Source organism: Acomys minous (genome assembly GCF_964271855.1).
Source record: "Acomys minous genome assembly, chromosome: 4".
Lineage (NCBI taxonomy): Eukaryota > Metazoa > Chordata > Mammalia > Rodentia > Muridae > Acomys > Acomys minous.
In genome coordinates, this window is record NC_140486.1 from 107498185 (window position 1) to 107517296 (window position 19112).

The window sequence follows — 19112 nt, forward strand, 5'->3', positions numbered from 1 at the left end:
TTCTCAAAACTCACAGTAGCCTAAAGAAATTTAGTAATACTGGTTGTGTTCTTGTCATATTCAAGAGTGACAGTGAAGTGGCTAATATGTATTTCTAGTTTCTCATTAACTGAAAACATCATTATTAATATTTATTTATGGACTAAGTATGTATCCTATCACCTCTTAGCCTACTTCTTTCATATATATATAATCTTTTGGGTCAAAATCTGTATTTCAAGAGTATTTTTGACTTGCTCTGATTCTGCTAGTAGGTATAGTTAAACACTAAAATTAACAAAAGTAAGAAACTTTTTTCTAACCTACCTCAGGAGCTTTGTTTGTAGTTAGAAAAGTAGAACACACACCAGAAACTGCTTCTTATTGGACTCTCTATGTACTAGTCCACTGCAAAGCTCTACTTTCTTTAGTCTTTAAATAGGACAAAAACACCTGCTCTAACAGTTATAGGATAATTAGGAGTTAATGGATTATACCAGAGTGCTTAATAGCTCACACAACAACGCTTGCCACTGTGTGCTGAGCAGCCTCTACAGTCTAGAAGTACAACAAAAAGCTCCCCAGTACCATGTTATGCTTTTAATTCTCAAACCACAGGAGTTATAGTTCCAGTCAAGACATATGAGTTTATAGTGAAAACAGGTTGGGTGATTTTACTACGATCAAAGAGCTAGAATGGGGTCAACTAGCTCCCGGCTGATCCAACCGTATTATTTCACACCCCTAAGAATAGTGGTTGAGTGAGAACCAGAGGCAGGAAGGCATTACCAAGTAGCCTGCTATGACAAAGAAAATACCTTGATAAAGTCTGTGCTTGCACTTCAGAATCCCTTCATACATTATTTTTATAGTTTTTAATAAACCAAGTGTAAGATTAAAAAGTAAACATGCTTCAGTTGCCAGGCCTTGGCTTGCCACCCACCAAAGCTTCTCGTTTAGACCCGTTCCATTCATATTCTCAGGCATATAAACAAATCACAAATGACACGAAACAAAGAAAATATGGATGTCATTTGCTTTGGTTTAGGGATAAATCAGGGAAATAACAGAACAGTCTTTGTAAAAATACAGAAAAACATTTTTCATAGTAGCTAATTTTCCTCTTTAGGCATTAAGACATATTTCTGTCTAATCAACAAAATCATATTCTCACTCTTTACAAAAATCATTCTCCCAGTATAAACATGAATACTTCCCATCACGCTAATCTCTAATGGCATCACTAAGAAGGTAGTTATTTCTAACCTCTTGAACATCCTGCACAATTGATTTTAATCACTGGAATGCAGCACTGCTTCAATTGCAATGTGATTTGGTAGTCAATATCCGTCTTTTCTAGAAAAAAGGTTTCATGAGAAACTGGGTTCCTTGTGGCTTCATCGATCGAGAGAACGTTTCTGAGCAGCTTCTGAGCAAACATTTCTTAGTAAGTTGATAACAGATCTGGGGTCGTCACTCCTCATAATGGCACTGCCAGACACAATCATGTTAGCTCCTGCCTGCAAGAAGTACACAGCTGCATGTTAGCGGGGAGAAACCAAAGCGCAAGTCCTGGACTAGTGTTCCACCCTTGCCTCTGTCAGCGTTTTTTCCAGAAGCTGATGGCAGCACCCTACTTCACTGAGTAAGAAGGTAAAGTGCTTACAAACGAGGCCGCACTATTATTTGTAAATCAGTCTACCAAGTCACTGGACTGTTGGGTTAACTAGCCCTACGCTGCACACAGTACCTATGTGAACACTTAGATACTTCTTCAAACACTTAGGTCCTTTAGTTCCGTTTAGGCCTTTCCTAACATGTGGCCCTAGACACAAAGGGAATAACTGTAGCTGCTTGTTTCTAGCAAGTCTGAAAGGAGACAATGTGAAAATGAGAAGCCTTGTCATTTTGTGTCAGAAATAATGTAAAAATGTATCACTATGCTTTCTTAGGTTCTATCATGGTTTAGAATGCTGCCAAGGCTACACAGAGAGACTCTGTCTAAAAAAAAAAAAAAAAAAAAAACCCAAAAATGAAAATAGTCCCCATTTTTTAATGTAGAGGCAAAAAAAAAAAAAAAAAGGGAGGGGGGGAGTGCGGTGGGGTGAGGTTAACACATACCCTAAAGAGCTCAAGCGAGATAACTCCAAATTTGGCTCTGGGCCTGGGATCTGATCTGAGGGAAACCCAATCTGTTGTGATTCACTGTTGGAAGCTGGAAAATCTCAAGCTAAGGAAAATTTCTCCAGTGAGATCCAGTCACTTAATAGCAGAATATTATATTACATCTCTAACAACATTCTTTCCAGGAATTAGAATTTATATGAGTATTGTTTAATATGTCTCTAAGCTCCAGAGTCGTTCAAGTCAAAGCCACTTAAATAGATCTAAAAGATGATGAGCTCAGCGATCATCTGTCTAGCTGCTTTTAAAATGCTTAGCACTGCCAAGCTTTTTCTTTAAGTTAGGGTCCTGCTATGTAGGCTGAGCTGGCCTGGAACTTAAAACTCACATTTCCCCCTGTCCCTCATGTCTCTGCTTTCTCAGTGACTGCCAAACTTTTAGTCATTTGTATCAGGCAGAAAAGCATGGCCATTATAGAAGAATCTGAATAAAAATGAACCATGTGGCTCATGGTCACCTGTAGTTCTCCAGAAAAGCTTGACCTTACCACGCAGGGGCAAAATGCAGCTAAGGGTAGCTCCCTGACCAAAGCAGGCCAATGGATCTAGGCCTTGATTTTTCAAAAGAAATATAGTTACTTGTTATGAAACACAAACATATAGCTAACACTTTGAAAGTCTAAAGAACAGCATTATCAGGCCAGTTAAGTTTCTCTACTTTTTTTTTTCCAGTTGAGATGTAATTTTTTAAAAGAACTTAACCATTTTGCTAATGGCTAACATTTAATATACTTTCTAAAAACCAGATTTATTATTTAACAGTTTATGTATTTAGCAAAACTCACTTGTGCTTTACTTTCCTAATCCTACATTTGAAAGAAAAAACAAACAAACAAACAATATTCCCAAGAAGTAATGGACTTGAGCAATGCTTTGGTGACGGGACCGTACTGCGGGTATCATCTACAGGAGCCGTCCTAGCCACAGATGAGGAGCAGTCTCACCTCCGCACACTTCTGAACAGTATCAGGACCTACTCCACCATCGACCTCTATGTCCAAAGTTGGGAACTGGGTCCTCAACCAGTGAACCTAGACATACATGAAGAAACAGTGACTCCTACAGTGGACATGCAGAGGAAAGCAACCAAGCACACAAATCATCAGAGCTGACACTAGCAATAAAACTCTAAGTATGTCACACGGCTATACACAACATTACTGGGGACCACTTTTCAATAGACTGACATGTTGTGTTTATAAAAGTTTTACAAGTGACATACAATTTGTGATAGCTTTGTAAAGTCTGTAACAAAACTCTTAAGTGACCCAAGGTCACAAATTTAAGGTTAAAATTTCTGCAACATGGTTAAAATATTAAATTTTGAAACCTATCATGCTGTATTTGTCCCATCATCTCTAAAGCAGGACATGTCTCAATGACACATGTTGCAGTATGTCTAGGGAATAGACACCTACAGTAAAAACCTCACCCCAGAGTAGAGCACTCCTTTACCTTGGGCATCATATCTTCCATGAATTTCTGCCCTCCAAATCCAGGTTCTACAGTCATGACCAAGGCCATATCTATTTGATTAGCCCATGGGGCCAAGTATTCAACTGTAGTTCCCGGTTTGATAGCAAGGCCAACCTGTAACAGACAAATGCTAAATCACATTACTTCCCTACCATATTATTGTAGCCTAGTTTAAAAAACAAAACAAAACCAATTTACAAAACAGAATATGCAAATAACCCAGAGTATACCATCAGCTTTTTTGTTTTGTTTTTAATTTGGATTTTTTTTTGCCACTTTATTTTTTGTTCTTATTGAAAATTATTTTTCTTACAATATACCTGATCATGCCCTCACCTCCTCCTAGACCCTCCCTACCCACCACTTTATATTGCCTCCCTCTCTTAGAAGCAGTATACATGCAAATGTACACAAACACAAACAAACAAACAATCAAAGACAAAAAAAGCCAAAACAAAACAAGAAGCCCACAACAAACAAAAACACACACACAAAAAACCCCAAAACCCATGGAGTTCATTTTGCATTGGCCAACAACTCCTGGAAACTGGGTCTGCGCTAGCGTTTGGTTGACAGAGCCAGGGTCACTCCACTATACAAAACGGATTTCCTTCTCGCCTGTGGGCATCAGTAGCAAACAGCTTCTTTTCTAGAGGTGAGGCCCTGGGTCTACTTCCCCCTCTCAGTGACAAGTTCAGGCCAGACAGGGTCCTAGCATTCTTTTCTACATGGCAATGATTCCAAAGGCAGTGAATGAGCCTCAGAACATACCTTACAAATATTTCATACTTTAACTCTGGACTCCCAGCTGCCCACATCCAGTTCCTTCCCTATCATTTCCTCTCCCACTTATCTTTCCAAGTCTGACAAACTAGTATCATCGACTTACCTTCATTCCATTCTCCCGGATGTCTTTAATCAAAGCCCCTGGGTTCTCAGTTGCCTCGAGATGAAAGGTGTATTGATTGGCACCTGCCACAGCCATTGGTTTGACCCACTGTTCTGGCCTGGACACCATCATGTGCATATCTGGGGACAAAAGAAACCTTCTGTGCCTTACTGAGAGAAGTATACCTGGCTCACAGGATGAGTCAGCCTATAGGTTTGGGTTTTCTGTTGTTGCTATTACTGTCATTATGTATATACATTATTCTGGCATTACAAAGTCATCAGTTATACTTCAGTATAGATAGTCTTCACCCTTCCATAAAAAGCATATGCTGCTGTGTATGAAAAGTAATGAAAGGAAGCCAGGCGACGGTGGTGGTGCACGCTTTTAATCCCAGCACTTGGGAGGGAGGGGGAGGTGGATCTCTGTGAGTTCGAAGCCAGCCTGGTCTACAAAGCGAGTCCTGGACAGCCAAGGCTACACAGAGAAACCCTGTCTCGAAAAACCAAAAAAAAAAAAAAAAGTAATGAAAGGAAGTCAGAACACTGAGATGTCAGTCCAGGAGATGCCACTTTCAAAAATTTAGAGAAGTCACACTATGCAGCCTTGCTCTCTCCCATTTGCTCTTTCGGGTGATCTGTATTGAACTGTTATGGCTAGAATAGGTAGGTGCTCTAGATGCTAGAAACCAAGCTGTTCCTCTACTGCCTTAGGGCTTACTCTGGTGTGTTGGGGGATAATCTGATGTGTTTTGATGTTAATTACTGCTTGCTGTCTGACCCACCTTTTGCTTACTAAAAAGCCATCCCACCTGGGCAGGGCAGAGGAGATAGGTGGGGCTAAGAGAGAGAGGAATTCTGGGAAGAAGAAGAAAGGATGGCCAGGAAGAGAAAGGAGAGAGACCTGAAGTGAAGAGAGGAAGGCCGCCATGGGTTAGCTGGATGAGAGGCACATGGCTGGTGGCATGGATGGAGAAACCAGCCCAGATGAAGAAAATGAGCAAGTATATGGGATTACAGATGGGGGATAGCTTGATAGAAGTTATTAAACGCAGATGGCATGGGATTGAGACAGGGATCCCATGCCTGAGGCCCTACTATGGGAGGGAGTTTAGAGGACTGATATCTGCCCTGCCCCAGGTTAACTAAGGCTATTTTTAAACATAACAAATGTCTGTGTCTTAACTGATTGCTAGCCGGGCCTACTGATCATACATGTCATTTTGAAAACCAATACTGGTGAGACAATAAACACAGTAAGATCAAATACGAGCTAGATTAAAAAGCTAATGCCAGCACAACTGGGATTGGACCGCACTTGGAGGACATGATGTTGGAGAGACAGGCAGCTTAGGGAGGACAGCAGAGCTCAGCAAGCTGCTGGGACTTATTCCTAATGTGAAGTGAGAAGGTCCTACCAAGAGGGCTACTGTGACAGGAACTCAAGTGAGAGCGACGCCAGGCTCAGGAGGGAGGTTGGCAGCCTAAAAGCTTGATGTACATCCCCACAGTGAGTAGAACACAGGCATGGTCTGCTTAAAACTGAATTGTTTCATGAGGACAGTGTCGCTTTAAAGAAGTGAGATCACAAAATAATCCTGTCACCAATTCTGTGCAGGACATCGTGAAGAGTACTGAGTTTTCTTTTTCTTTTTTTTTTTTTTCAGAGGAAGTACATTTCTGGCCTTGCTAAGCTATATTTTAAAAATAAATTCTAATACTTCAGAACTTAACTAAGATTAGTGGAAAAGAGCTAGACAATAACAGCATGGTATACATTTGTAAACTAACAAAAACACGTTACCAGGTAAAAACGTCACGGAGGTCAGTAGTCCTATCACAGATTCTAACACTCTCTGGTTGACACTGGTTCGATGTACAGGTGTAACATGTACTAGATATTCAAATTAAGGTATGCCAAAGTGCTAATCAATCAACACACAAAATACTAAGAGATTACAACAGACCTCCTTTTTGCACAGTTTACTTTGCACAGTTTCACTATGGAGGCTTTCTGGTGTCAACTGTGGTTTAAAAATATTAAACAGAGAGGCTGGAGAGATAGATGGCTCAGGAGTTAAGAGCACAGGCTGCTCTTCCATAAGACCTGGGTTTGATTCCTTACGGCTTACAACTGTCTCTAACTCAGTCTTAGGGGATCCAAACGCTGGCCCCAGGCATGCAAGCAGTTCACAGACATACCTGTAGGCAAAAATACCCACACGCATAAAATAAACGTTTACTCTAAAAAGTCAACAGAAAGTTCTAGAAATAAAGGCTTTGAAAGTTTTATATTGTGCAACACACCCACTTGCTCTTTGAGGTGCTCTGACTGGCGTACGCACACTATTCACTACCACCCATTCACCACTTGGCAGCTGGCTGAAGTGGTCACACCCAATGTCCTGTTATCACAGTGCTTATGATCAAGTTACCCTAGCTCTAGAAAATTATTAGTGGGTGTGCGCATGGCACGTATAAGTACAGGTGGGTGCATGCCATGGTATGTATGTGGAGCTCAGGACAACTGTCCGGAGTCGGGATGGGAAAAGGGATACAACTCAGGCTGTCGAGCCTGCACGACAAACACTTTTATCCTCTGGGTTATCTTGCTGACCCCTATTTTTCACTTGTCATTAGCAACATGGCGCAAGTATAATGATGGGAAATGGAAGCAGTCATAGATGCGTCCTTATTTAAGCATCATCTTACATTATTGCAAGGATTACAGTAAAAAAAAAAGTCTGATAGAGACTGCGTTCCCATAATTACAACACACTGTCCTGTTCTATTTTATCATGAGTTGTTGCTTACTAATTACTGTGTGTAATTATGTTTGGCTTTGACACAGATTTGTAAGAGAATCATAATGACACCGTGTCCTGCAGTAACAAATATTTAGCCAAGACAGTCCTTATTTAAAAGTAAGCATATCATCTTATTAGTATGCTAATTTGCATTAATTTTGAATAAATGGAAAAATGTTTTAAAATCAATTACTTTAGGATTTATTAGCAGTAAATGTACAGTTTATAAGCTTATGTATCTGGATACCCAGAACTGCATAACAATTTCTCAGGAGAAAAGTCAAGTCTGGAGGAAGTCTAAGAACCTTCACTCTCTATCAGGTATGGTCTTGTACAGGGGTCTGTAGCACTTTGGAGGTAGAGTCAGGAGGATCAAGAGTTGAAGGCCAGCCTGAGCTACACGAGGTCCCCACTCTGCCCCCACTCCCAAACCTCAAACCCGTCTTATGTGTACTGTACAGTGTATGGACAGCATCTTCTAGGTACAAATGATAAGGCACAAGAGGCAATCAACACTTGATAATAACAGGTGATTTTTTTCCTTCCTGTAGGCTGACTCAGTACTCTGGGCACAGCTACGTAGGCAAGGTTCAAGTACAATGTGTTAGATGTTAGTCACATTAGTCGCACTTGTGGCTTACGATGCTTTCAGCCTACTATGTATTTATCAGAACACAGCCCTATGATAATGTGTCCAGGTGGGGCCAAACCCAGAGGTCAGCAGCTCTGTAATACTATGTTGTCTACTTACAAGCTCTTTGGCAACAAACACAGGAAATGTTGAAGTGACAAACTGTTAGTTGCAAACAAAGTTTACAAAACAGTTCTTTTCTAAGACAAACAGTTTAGCTGTCCTTTTTGTTTTTTCCAAGAGAAAACTGGTGTTCAGAAAAGGCAGCTAGGTTAGCTCAAACAATTGTGCAACTGTCTGGCCAGAGACAGGTGTCACTGCACGTGCACTGGAAGTGCTTTGTTCTTCCTGCTCTGTCACAGGAATCAACAACACATTCTTCAAATATGAACTTATTAGTAAATACTCTAAACTGCTCCACCAAAGATACGTACTGTAAACACACAGCAGCATGCACACAGCAGTGAAATGCACAGTCACTACAGGAGGGATCCAATGCATCACACTACTGACTCGGTTACAACGCCAAAAAACTACCTCACCACTGATCTGCAGCACCAGTATGGACAATGACAAGTAATGTCTTGGTGTTGTGAAGATGGCTTTGACCTCATAAGGGAGCTGAAGACAATTCCCATGGTTCCCAGGGGGGCAGACCACGGCCTTAGTTTATTTCTTGGATGGCGAGCCTGCTAGTACAGAGTTGTAATATAAACATCTGAGGAGGTCCAGGCTGGAGGATTCCAAATGCAAGCAAGGGCAGCCTGGGATATAGAGAGGAATGTAAGGAGACCTGCTTTAAAACTAGAAGGAGGGCTAGGGAGATGGTATAGTGGATAAAAGTGCTAGCCACGCAAGCCCGACAAGCTGAGTTGGATCCCTGGAACCTAAATGAAAAGCAGATACAGCAGTGTAATCCCACGTATAGTCTCAGCACGCCTATGACGAGACGGGATGTAGAGAGAGTACCCAGGAATCTCTCAGGCCAGCGAGGTCAAGTAGCATGCAAAAGACAGACCCTGCCTCAACAGGGAAGAGGGACAATGACTCCCAAAAGCTGTCCTGACCTCCACTCCACAGTGCACTGTGTCACTGAGGTACACGCATACCTGCAGACACACACACACACACATACACACAAATACATAAAAAAATTTTTAATTTTTTTTTTAAGTAGTAAAAGGCTATGGTTGGAATTGGCATGTGCAAGGCCGTAGTCCGGCTCTCCAGTTCCACCAGCAAAATCCCCAGAACCTTAGACACTGTACATACAACTTATAAACTACTTGTTTATTTATATTTAAAGATTTTCCTTTCGATTATGTATGTACGTGCGTCTGTGTGTGGGCAGGTGCTCACAGAGGCCAGAAAAAGGAGTTGTTACATGTGGATGTGAGCCACCTGCTTTGGGTGCTGGGAACCAAAGCCTAGTCTGCTGTAAGAGTAGGACATGCTCTCAACTGTGGAGCCACCTCTCTAGCCCTTCTCTACTTAAAATGCAACCATGCGTCAATTACCTAACAAGCAAGATCTGACAACAGAACCAAATAGATCCCAAGTATTAACAGTGTATTCATTTTATTTTGGACAAATGTCCTAAAACATTCATTAGCAAATTTATATACATATACGATTCATCCATATCCACCTAAATCCAGTTAGAAAAAGTAGATGGCATATGAGGATGGCACTGCAGGAGGGAAGACTGATGATAAAAGGTACAGCAAATACTAACAAGTGAGACTGTGAGTCAGAATAAAAAGGAAAAACTAGTGAGAAAGGCAGAGCGGTGGAATGTGTGGTTGCTGTCTATGGGAGCAGTGGAATGTGTGGTTGCTGTCTGTGGGAGCAGTGGAATGTGTGGTTGCTGTCTATGGGAGCAGTGGAATGTGTGGTTGCTGTCTGTGGGAGCAGTGGGGTGTGTGGTTGCTGTCTATGGGAGCAGTGGAATGTGTGGTTGCTGTCTGTGGGAGCAGTGTGGTGTGTGGTTGCTGTCTGTGGGAGCAGTGGGGTGTGTGGTTGCTGTCTGTGGGAGCAGTGTGGTGTGTGGTTGCTGTCTGTGGGAGCAGTGGGGTGTGTGGTTGCTGTCTGTGGGAGCAGTGTGGTGTGTGGTTGCTGTCTGTGGGAGCAGTGGGGTGTGTGGTTGCTGTCTGTGGGAGCAGTGGGATGTGTGGTTGCTGTCTGTGGGGGCAGTGTGGTGTGTGGTTGCTGTCTGTGGGAGCAGTGGGGTGTGTGGTTGCTGTCTGTGGGAGCAGTGGGGGGTGTGGTTGCTGTCTGTGGGAGCAGTGGGGTGTGTGGTTGCTGTCTATAGGAGCAGTGGAATGTGTGGTTGCTGTCTGTGGGAGCAGTGTGGTGTGTGGTTGCTGTCTGTGGGAGCAGTGGGGTGTGTGGTTGCTGTCTGTGGGAGCAGTGGGATGTGTGGTTGCTGTCTGTGGGGGCAGTGTGGTGTGTGGTTGCTGTCTGTGGGAGCAGTGGGGTGTGTGGTTGCTGTCTGTGGGAGCAGTGGGGTGTGTGGTTGCTGTCTGTGGGAGCAGTGGGGTGTGTGGTTGCTGTCTATAGGAGCAGTGGAATGTGTGGTTGCTGTCTGTGGGAGCAGTGTGGTGTGTGGTTGCTGTCTGTGGGAGCAGTGGGGTGTGTGGTTGCTGTCTGTGGGAGCAGTGTGGTGTGTGGTTGCTGTCTGTGGGAGCAGTGTGGTGTGTGGTTGCTGTCTGTGGGAGCAGTGTGGTGTGTGGTTGCTGTCTGTGGGAGCAGTGGGGTGTGTGGTTGCTGTCTGTGGGAGCAGTGGGATGTGTGGTTGCTGTCTGTGGGGGCAGTGTGGTGTGTGGTTGCTGTCTGTGGGAGCAGTGGGGTGTGTGGTTGCTGTCTGTGGGAGCAGTGGGGGGTGTGGTTGCTGTCTGTGGGAGCAGTGGGGTGTGTGGTTGCTGTCTGTGGGAGCAGTGTGGTGTGTGGTTGCTGTCTGTGGGAGCAGTGGGGTATATGGTTGCTGTCTGTGGGAGCAGTGTGGTGTGTGGTTGCTGTCTGTGGGAGCAGTGGGGTGTGTGGTTGCTGTCTGTGGGAGCAGTGGGGTATATGGTTGCTGTCTGTGGGAGCAGTGGGGTGTGTGGTTGCTGTCTGTGGGAGCAGTGGGGTGTGTGGTTGCTGTCTGTGGGAGCAGTGTGGTGTGTGGTTGCTGTCTGTGGGAGCAGTGGGGTGTGTGGTTGCTGTCTGTGGGAGCAGTGGGGTGTGTGGTTGCTGTCTGTGGGAGCAGTGGGATTTGTTTCATCACTTCTCACAATGTAACAAATTTAATTTTAACAGTGATGACCCAAAATTTGAACAGATTCAACAGGAACACTTGGAAAACTTCTTTCCAAAACAATAATTTTTAACACAATCGAGATTATAATTCAATTACATGAAATTTAAAAAGATGAACGTGTTATTAGACATGCAGTAATAATGCATGTTTTCTTTGGTCTTCTCAAAATGGAAGAATCCTTTCAGCCTGCATTAGTTGAATGGTGGCTATGAATAAGACCAAAACAAAACTGTAAGCTTACTTTATATGAGATGTTTGGTTTTATTTTGTTTTTGTACCTAACCTATGTGATTCTCGGGGGTGAATTTTGTGTATGACAACAGCATGTTGCGTGTCAAAAGGTTAGACACGCAGAACAGTCTGCATTGGTGAGAACGAATGCCCTGTGGCGCTGCTGACAACAGTCAAAAGACACAAGGCTACCGAGGACTTGTAATATGCCTACTGTCAATGAGAAACTAAATTTGTATTTTAAGTAGCTAAATATGAGTTTTAGAGCTACCACACTGAACACCACAACTAGAGTCCTTCATAAGATTGTTCTACTGGCAAACACTTAAGTTTTACATAATCATACAAGTTACACAAAATATGAACTTGGATCTGTTTCAGTTCAAATAACTTCTAGGTTGGAGTGATCTTTCAAAAAAAAAAAAAGAAGAAATAAAAAATAACAACAACAAAATCTTCTTATTTAGTATCCGATGACACTGAATGAAGCACGTCTTCAGAAAGCTCACATCTGAAAGAAATAAACTGGCTGCTGGACCACTTAGCTGAATCATAAATCTAACTACTAGTTACACTTAGGGTAATCGCACCTGTTTGGCCTTAAGTTGGGGGTAGAGAGGTGACTCAGCAGTTAAGAGGATGGGCTGCTCATCCACTGGGCCCTGGTTCAGTGCTCTGTACCCCCATGGTGGCTCACAACCTTCTGTAGCTCCAGGGACTCCAATGCCATTTTCTGGCCTCAGCAGACACTGCCCATATATATACACAGGCAAAACAAACGAGCGGAGGGTTGGCAGTGAGACCCTCAGCAGAATCAGACTCAACGCCCTGGGGAAGCGAAGGCGCTGGATTGCTAGGATCAGGCTATCGAAGCCGCAGAACCAGAGAAATCACAAGGGTGCAAGATGAATTTGAGCAATAGATTCCATTTCCCTTTAAGCACTACAATCCGTTTTACATGGTCTAACAACCCACTTACCAAAGAAAGGGTCCTGGCCTAGCTGTTTGCGAAGGCTTTCAACCACAGGGTGACCAAAAGTGATGTTGGGGACAAAGTGCCTACAAGACAAAAAGAAAATCTTACTCTGAAAACATTCTCAATTTCACCTCCGCATTTCTCAATATGACTTCTGACCAGAGAACAAGGGAACATTTAATTTGCATTTTTCCTCAGATAATCCTTAACATTTTTAATATTAAATGAAATTAAACAAAAATAGTCAGGTAAGATCAGGTTTACAATTCATGTTTGTTGTCACATGTATCTTCATAATGACATGTCATAACCCATGGCAACCAGAAATGGAAGATGACAAAAGGCAATTCCTGACTCACTCAAGTGCTATGCTAGTTAATATAGGCCTCTAACACAGGTGTCCCGAACCTTAGCCTCTAATGCATTTCAATCACAGACTGCTAAATTACAGTTTAGTTGCAAACCATTAAAAAATAACTTGATGCTTATCAGGTCCAGTCATAGTATATTGAGAGGTAACCTATCTTTCCTCATACCTCAGACTAGTAAAATAAATATGAAGAACATGGTGACTAATACCCTTCAATCGGCCTGTTAGTAATCTGTGGAACAGAATTCAAATTAAGTCAGCCTGACACCAACCCCAAAGCATCCTTTAACTTCCTTAGTTCATCTTCCTGTCCTAGCACTTGCTGCTCACTTAAATATTTAGGAAAACCCCTGCCCACGTGCAGGTCCTGTGCTGGGTGCAGCATGTACTGTGTTTTATAAAGACACAAGCACAGAGTTTACAATCCCGTCTGTATTCACTTCACTCACCTCACCCCATCTCACTGGCGAGAAATGAATGAGAGGGTCAACAACTCACCGTAATTCCCCAACTACAGCTGCAGGATAGCTCTAAGTAGGAAGCTAACCCAGCAAGGGACTACATTTCCCAGCTGCGCCTGTGACAGTTCTCCTCAATGGCCTATGAGCTTAAGTGATGCATGTTCCTGTAGAACATAAAGAGCATAGGCTAAGCACTCCTAATCTGAAATCCTATAAAACTGGGGCGCATAAAAGGCAAATCTCACTCATTATATGACTGCAGGCACACTGACAAGAAAGTCTAAAGTGCTGTGACAGTGTATGTGGTGCACTTCCCCATAGCCTGGGAGGTGCAGGGAAGAGGGTCAGGAGATCAAGGTCATCCTTGGCTACAGAAATACTGCCTTAAAAAAAAGGCTATAGAAAGTAAATGAAGCTTCAAAAGAAAAATTAATTTCATGAACTAAGACCTGGGTCGCACCTCCAAAGTAACTTATTAGGTACACACAAATATACTGAGATCCAAATAAAATCCCAACTCTGAGACCACTCTGGCTATAAGCATTCTGGATGGCACATAGTCAGCCTGCACCCCTTTCCTGCTCTCCCTTTGCCTAGCAGCTGATAAGGCCCATCGTGCCCAGAACACGGGAAAGAGAAGATGAAATCCCACTCACCTGCTGCATTAGCAAGACATAAAGTACAGTGCTGTGCTCCTGGATCGAGGCTTTGAGAAAAGCTGAATGATGACGGCATGGAAATGTGAAGAAAGAGAACGGCAAAAGCCAGACTAAAACGAAGCAAGGATTCTGTGGAATTCTGAAGCACTACAAGATAGTGGGGCTTGTGGACCATCGAGATAAGTAGGATCAGAAACAGCTGAGAAGGCAGAAAAGACCAAGCTTAGGTCAAAGGGGAAAAGGTGTGGACAAGCCGGGAGTAGGCGCCACCAGACGAAGGGTATCCAATGCCACACGCAGGTGCTTGGTGTTTACTGCACTATAAATATCAGCTGGGCTATTAGGGCAGGAAGCAGGTAATAAAATACAATAAAGCTTGAAGACCAACTGGACAATAAGCTGCATGAAGGCAGGCAGACATTAATGCTAGCAATCAGTAAAAATGCTAAAGACGGGCAGAACTAAGAGCGCCTGCCAGCAGGGAGTAGTGAAAGAGTCAACCGTGGCAGAGGCTTTTTGAGTTGTTTGTTTTCATTCTTGAGACAGGGTTTCTCTGTGTAGCTTTAGCTGTCCTGGAACCCGCTCTGTAGACCAGGCCGGCCTTAGATCTGTCTGATGCCCCTGCTTCTGACTCCTGAGTGCTGGGATCAAAGGCAAGCGCCACCACTGCCCAGCGGTTAAGGCTTTTTAAGTTTAGATGACAGGCAGGAGAAGAGCTGTTGAAGAACTTGTGGTCTAGGTAAAGTTCCAAACACTTGCCATCCGTTAAACTCTGCATCTGGTGGCCCATGGACAGCAGCACCTGTGTTTTACAGGTGAGAGTGCAGCCCAGGGTCATCCGGCCAGTGAGTGCTGGTGGCAAGAGTTAACACGAGCAATAGCTACAAAGTCCATTCCTAATCACTGCGTTCACTGCCAATACAGTGACAACAAGAACAACAGACCTGGGGAGGCGGCAGGAACTCACACTCTGAATCAACCTGAGCAGGACGCAACGAGTGGGCGAGTGTGGCTAAGTGTGTGAACCACACCCCTTGGAGGTTTCATTTCTAAGCATTTAGAAGATTATCCCACGGCCTGTCTTCAGCAATCACTACCGGGGCTTGATGACACACTCATGCTACTGACACGGAAAAATAAGCATCAGGTAAGCAGGCAGCAACCCCAAGGACTGTCCTACAACTTTAATTACATATACTGTTCTTTTAATTTACTGTGTGGCCTTGACAATTAGTTTGCTCAAATTTAGGTTTCATCTATTATGAAAGCAAATATAGTGACAAAAGATGGGCAGAGAAACTCAGAAGCAAATAAATACAAGTTTACTTGAGAAACTCAAGAATAACATAAAACTACTGACTGTCAAGTTGTGAACAATCTGTGCTCCTGGTGATGAATTCAATGAACTGGCTTAACTGAATTCACCAAGAGCACAAAATGCGCCACAATTCTCACAAGGAACTAAAGGCTTGTGGCTAAGCCATAACCAAAAAATGGCAAAAAACGCATGGGGTGTCTTGGAACTGCCAGCTAACATGAACTATCAAGGGGTTTACAGCCACTTCATGAGGGCTACTGAGACCTAAGAACATGAATTTTTATCAAATGCTTCAGATTTCTTACCAGACTATAAAATCCTAAACTAATTCACTCTAAGAGAAGGAATTCCCCAGAATTCTGACATTTCCCCCCTCAAGTTCAAGCCTTTGGAGTAAAACCTGAAAGAAATAAAATGCAGAAAAGACTTCCTCCTTCTCAAAACAGGGAGTTTGCTGGGATTAAGCCATAGCTACTGTAGTGCGGGAATGTAAGCGCCCTCTCTCATCTCTCTCCATCACCAGCCTTGTGCTCTAGTAATATCTAGAATTCGTCTGTTGCAGATAGATCAACAAACAAAATGGTAAGATGATCAAAGTCAGTACAAAATGTACCAAGACTAGCACCAGCAATCTTCCTGTGAACCAGGAGTCATAGAGGCACTGGCTGGTGGCAGTTGGCAGGCAACAATTGGAAAGCAACACTGAACAGATGAGACAGGCTGGAGGGGTAAGGCACAGGACACAGAGAGTAACTAAGTGGCTTAACGGAGCTTGCCTCACTCAACTCCAGCCCCTCATGGCCTTACCAGAATACAGAACATGGTGGCCAATTCTTCCATGTCCCCACCCTGCCCCACTCCCAAAAGTCAGAAATTCAGTATTCATGTGACATCTTCCCAAGTTAAAATCCTGATGACTAATTTACAAATAGTTATTTGCTCTGCTACTATGGTTGGGTTCACCACATGCCAGCCATTTCCTCAAATGTTTTTCCGAAAAAAAAAAAAAAATTTTTTTCCCCCAGAAAATAAACCAGCCCTGTATATTTCAGATACCTAACCATACTTGTGTCTGGCCACCTAGCGTTTCCCAACCCAGTTTCCGTCTTTCTAAATAAATTCAGTTTTAAGCAGGAAAAACTAAACAAAACAAAGCCTGGGAGGTGGGTATTCAGTGGAGAAGAGAAAAAACTATTTTGAGGCTGGCCACCTTCGTGAAAGGATGCCAGAGTTTGCTTTTGTCCTGCAGCACACGGCTGAGGAGGCGACACCAGCTTCCATCAGCTTTGGTCTACTCTGCCAGGGCGATGGGAAGGAGACTGTACTTCCCTAAACTGGTTTCCTCTTTCAGAAATGAATAGAAAAAGCTTTTACTTCAAAGGGGAAAAAAAGAAGTAGGTAAAGATTAAAAGGCTTAAAAATTGTACATGAAGAAATTAGGCTTTCCAAGCCAGTAACAATATATAAAATTAAAAATCTTGCTGTATTTACAAAACATCTGTCTGCCGTGGGATGAGGGGGTCGGTTGGGAGGGGCAAAGTGACTTTCAGAGATGCTTCCTGCTATTGCTAAGCAATGATAAGATGGCTGCACAGAGCTTTACTTCAAGAGACACAGAGCCTGCTCCCAGGGACTTCACAAATATAAATTAGTACTGGCCCGTCCAGGCCATAGAGTGTGGAAGCCCAGGACCAACAAAAAGCACTTCTGAGACATGGTTGGCTGTTACACTGCTTCTAACCTTGGTTCCACCATTACTTTTGGGATGGTGGGGGGGTGTTGGGGGGGGGCACCTAGGCCACTCAGCACTGTACCTTACTTTTCATTGATAACGCGTTAACCTCAAAAAGTACCTGAACAGGCCACAGGGCCCTGGCCCCTCACAAAGAACTAGATAACTAAAGCATGCTGAGAGCAGGAGGCACAGTCTTACTCAATACCAAATGGCCAGCCCTAAAAACATACACACAAGTAATACCACAGAGACCGAGAAGGTCACATTTATGTACGTGCGGACATATACAAGTATGTGTGTAATAACAATTTCAAAAGAGGCCATAGATTTGAAAGAGAACAAGGAAGTAAACAGTCTATGAGCGGGTCTGGTGGGAGGAAAGGGAAGAGGAAATTATTTAATTATACTCTCAAAAAAAGGGGGGGGGGCATTAAAAAAATAAGGTTAATAAAAGTACCAGAACAGAAAGTCAAGTGCTCTAAATACTGCTATCACCAATATTCCTATTAGTAAACTGAAAAGAAATGTTTTCCATTCCTTCAGTCTGTAACAAACTGACTCATTTATATACATGGAGCCCATCTCATGGTGAGACCCTACAATTCCTCAGGCACCAAAAACCAACCACCATCCACAGAGAGCAAAAGGAGACAAAATTGCTACAGAGAAGCCAATTGCTTTAAAAAGAAAAGGCTCAGCTGAGTGTGCTGGCAGATGCCTGTAATCCCAGCAATTGGGAAGATGAGGCAGGATTCTGAGTTTGAGGCCAGTTCGATTTACATAGACTTTGTCTCAAAAACAGAACATCAACACCCAGTTTCACCCCCAACAAGAAAAGAAACTAATGAACCTCTTGTAAATAATACATATTTGCCAATGTGACTTAGGACAAACAGATTTGCTTATTTGAAATAAACTTATTTTTTTTTCTATCTCACCCCAAGGCTTTTTCTAATTTTACGCTAACTTACAATGGGAAATGCTAGCCAAAGCCAAGAAGATTCAAGTTCCAAGTCTGTCACAATCTTCTGTAATCTTGAGCAAGTCTTATGGCCTCCTTTGGGTCTAGGTTTGCTTACTCACTTTATAACCAACTTGGGAAACTTGTACACTGATTCTGAGCGATATAAGCTATAACTACAGTGCTTAAAGATTACTTACAAAAAAAAAAAAAAAAAAACCTGACCTCCCTGAAGAGCAGGGGTGCCTGAAGAGAAAATAGACAGGAAAATCAGAATTCGAATGGTTACTCGATACAACTAACAACTGCAGAGACTCTGTTACATGTCAGGCTCTGGACTTGCTCATTTCATTTTTCCAAAGACGCGGAGCGTTCTATTATCAGTAACACTTGCATTTTCCTAACACTGAAACCGAACTCAACGAAGGCTGAAGCAGCTTGTTAGCCAGCAAGTGGTCTCACTTAATTATCACATCCAGGTGTCCAGCTCGTAACCGCGGACGAGTCGGGCTCCCGGCTTTGTCAAGAAACTAGTTATCTGACTTTGAGCAAGTCGTGCCTGTCCCGTTGGGCCTCAGTTTCCCTACGAAACAAATGTCCTGAACACTGACGGTGGCTCCCGGGGTCTTATCAGCACAGGTTACCGGGTGTGGGTAAGGGCTGGGGACTGGGCCCTGAAGGCAGCCGGGGCCGGCTCGGTGCCCTCAGCAGCGCGCTTGGCGAGGCCGCCCGTCGGTCGCACAGGGGCGCCGTGCACCCAACAGGCGCTCGCTGAGGTGCAGCGACGCGACCCGCGTGGCCAGCCCGCCCCGAGCCCCGCGGAGTTACCCGTCCATTACATCCAGGTGCAGGTAGTCGGCCCCCGAGTCCAGCATGCGCAGGCACTCGGCCCCCAGGTTGGCCAGGTCGCTGTTGAGGATGGACGGGCCGATCTTGCAGCCCGACGCCATGGTGCCGGTTCCCTAGAGCGAGTGAGCCCACGAGAGCCCGGGCCAGCCAACACTTGGTCCCGATTGGGCGCACAGCACTGGCTCCGCCCCCTCGCTCCCCTCACTGTCTTCCGGACTCTGCCGGAAGCAGCTGCCTTGCGGCGAGGATGTCCCGCCTCCTTCGAGGGGCGGGGCTCTCAGCTGGCTGGC

The 19112-nt window shown here is 43.9% G+C and overlaps 1 protein-coding gene across 4 annotated transcripts; it reads right to left on the minus strand.

Annotated features, from left to right (window-relative positions):
* Positions 1 to 1009: 1009 nt before the first annotated feature.
* RPE (ribulose-5-phosphate-3-epimerase) lies at positions 1010 to 19004 on the minus strand. Of its 4 annotated transcripts, XM_084780652.1 has the most exons (7): positions 18802 to 19004; positions 12473 to 12552; positions 4528 to 4667; positions 3618 to 3752; positions 3107 to 3193; positions 2101 to 2209; positions 1010 to 1499 (listed from the first exon to the last, which is right to left on the minus strand). In XM_084780652.1, the coding sequence occupies exons 1-6, from the start codon at positions 18921 to 18923 to the stop codon at positions 2111 to 2113; spliced, it is 663 nt and encodes a 220-aa protein (XP_084636778.1). In that variant the 5' UTR covers positions 18924 to 19004; the 3' UTR covers positions 1010 to 1499; positions 2101 to 2110. The 4 variants fall into 4 exon arrangements, with proteins under 4 accessions (XP_084636778.1, XP_084636777.1, XP_084636780.1 ...); XM_084780651.1 differs by lacking the exon at positions 2101 to 2209 and having other exon boundaries at positions 18802 to 18997; XM_084780654.1 differs by lacking the exon at positions 2101 to 2209 and having other exon boundaries at positions 18813 to 18944.
* Between the last annotated feature and the right edge of the window lie 108 nt (positions 19005 to 19112).

Excerpts from the sequence above, each read along its gene's own strand:
- RPE (XM_084780651.1), bottom strand. The coding sequence starts at position 18,923 with ATGGCGTCGGGCTGCAAGATCGGCCCGTCCATCCTCAACAGCGACCTG. Across the intron at positions 12,553-18,801 it reads CACCTGGATGTAATGGACGG|GCACTTTGTCCCCAACATCA; the intron begins GTAACTCCGCGG and ends TTTGTCTTGTAG. Across the intron at positions 3,194-3,617 it reads TGGAAGATATGATGCCCAAG|GTTCACTGGTTGAGGACCCA; the intron begins GTAAAGGAGTGC and ends ATGTATGTCTAG.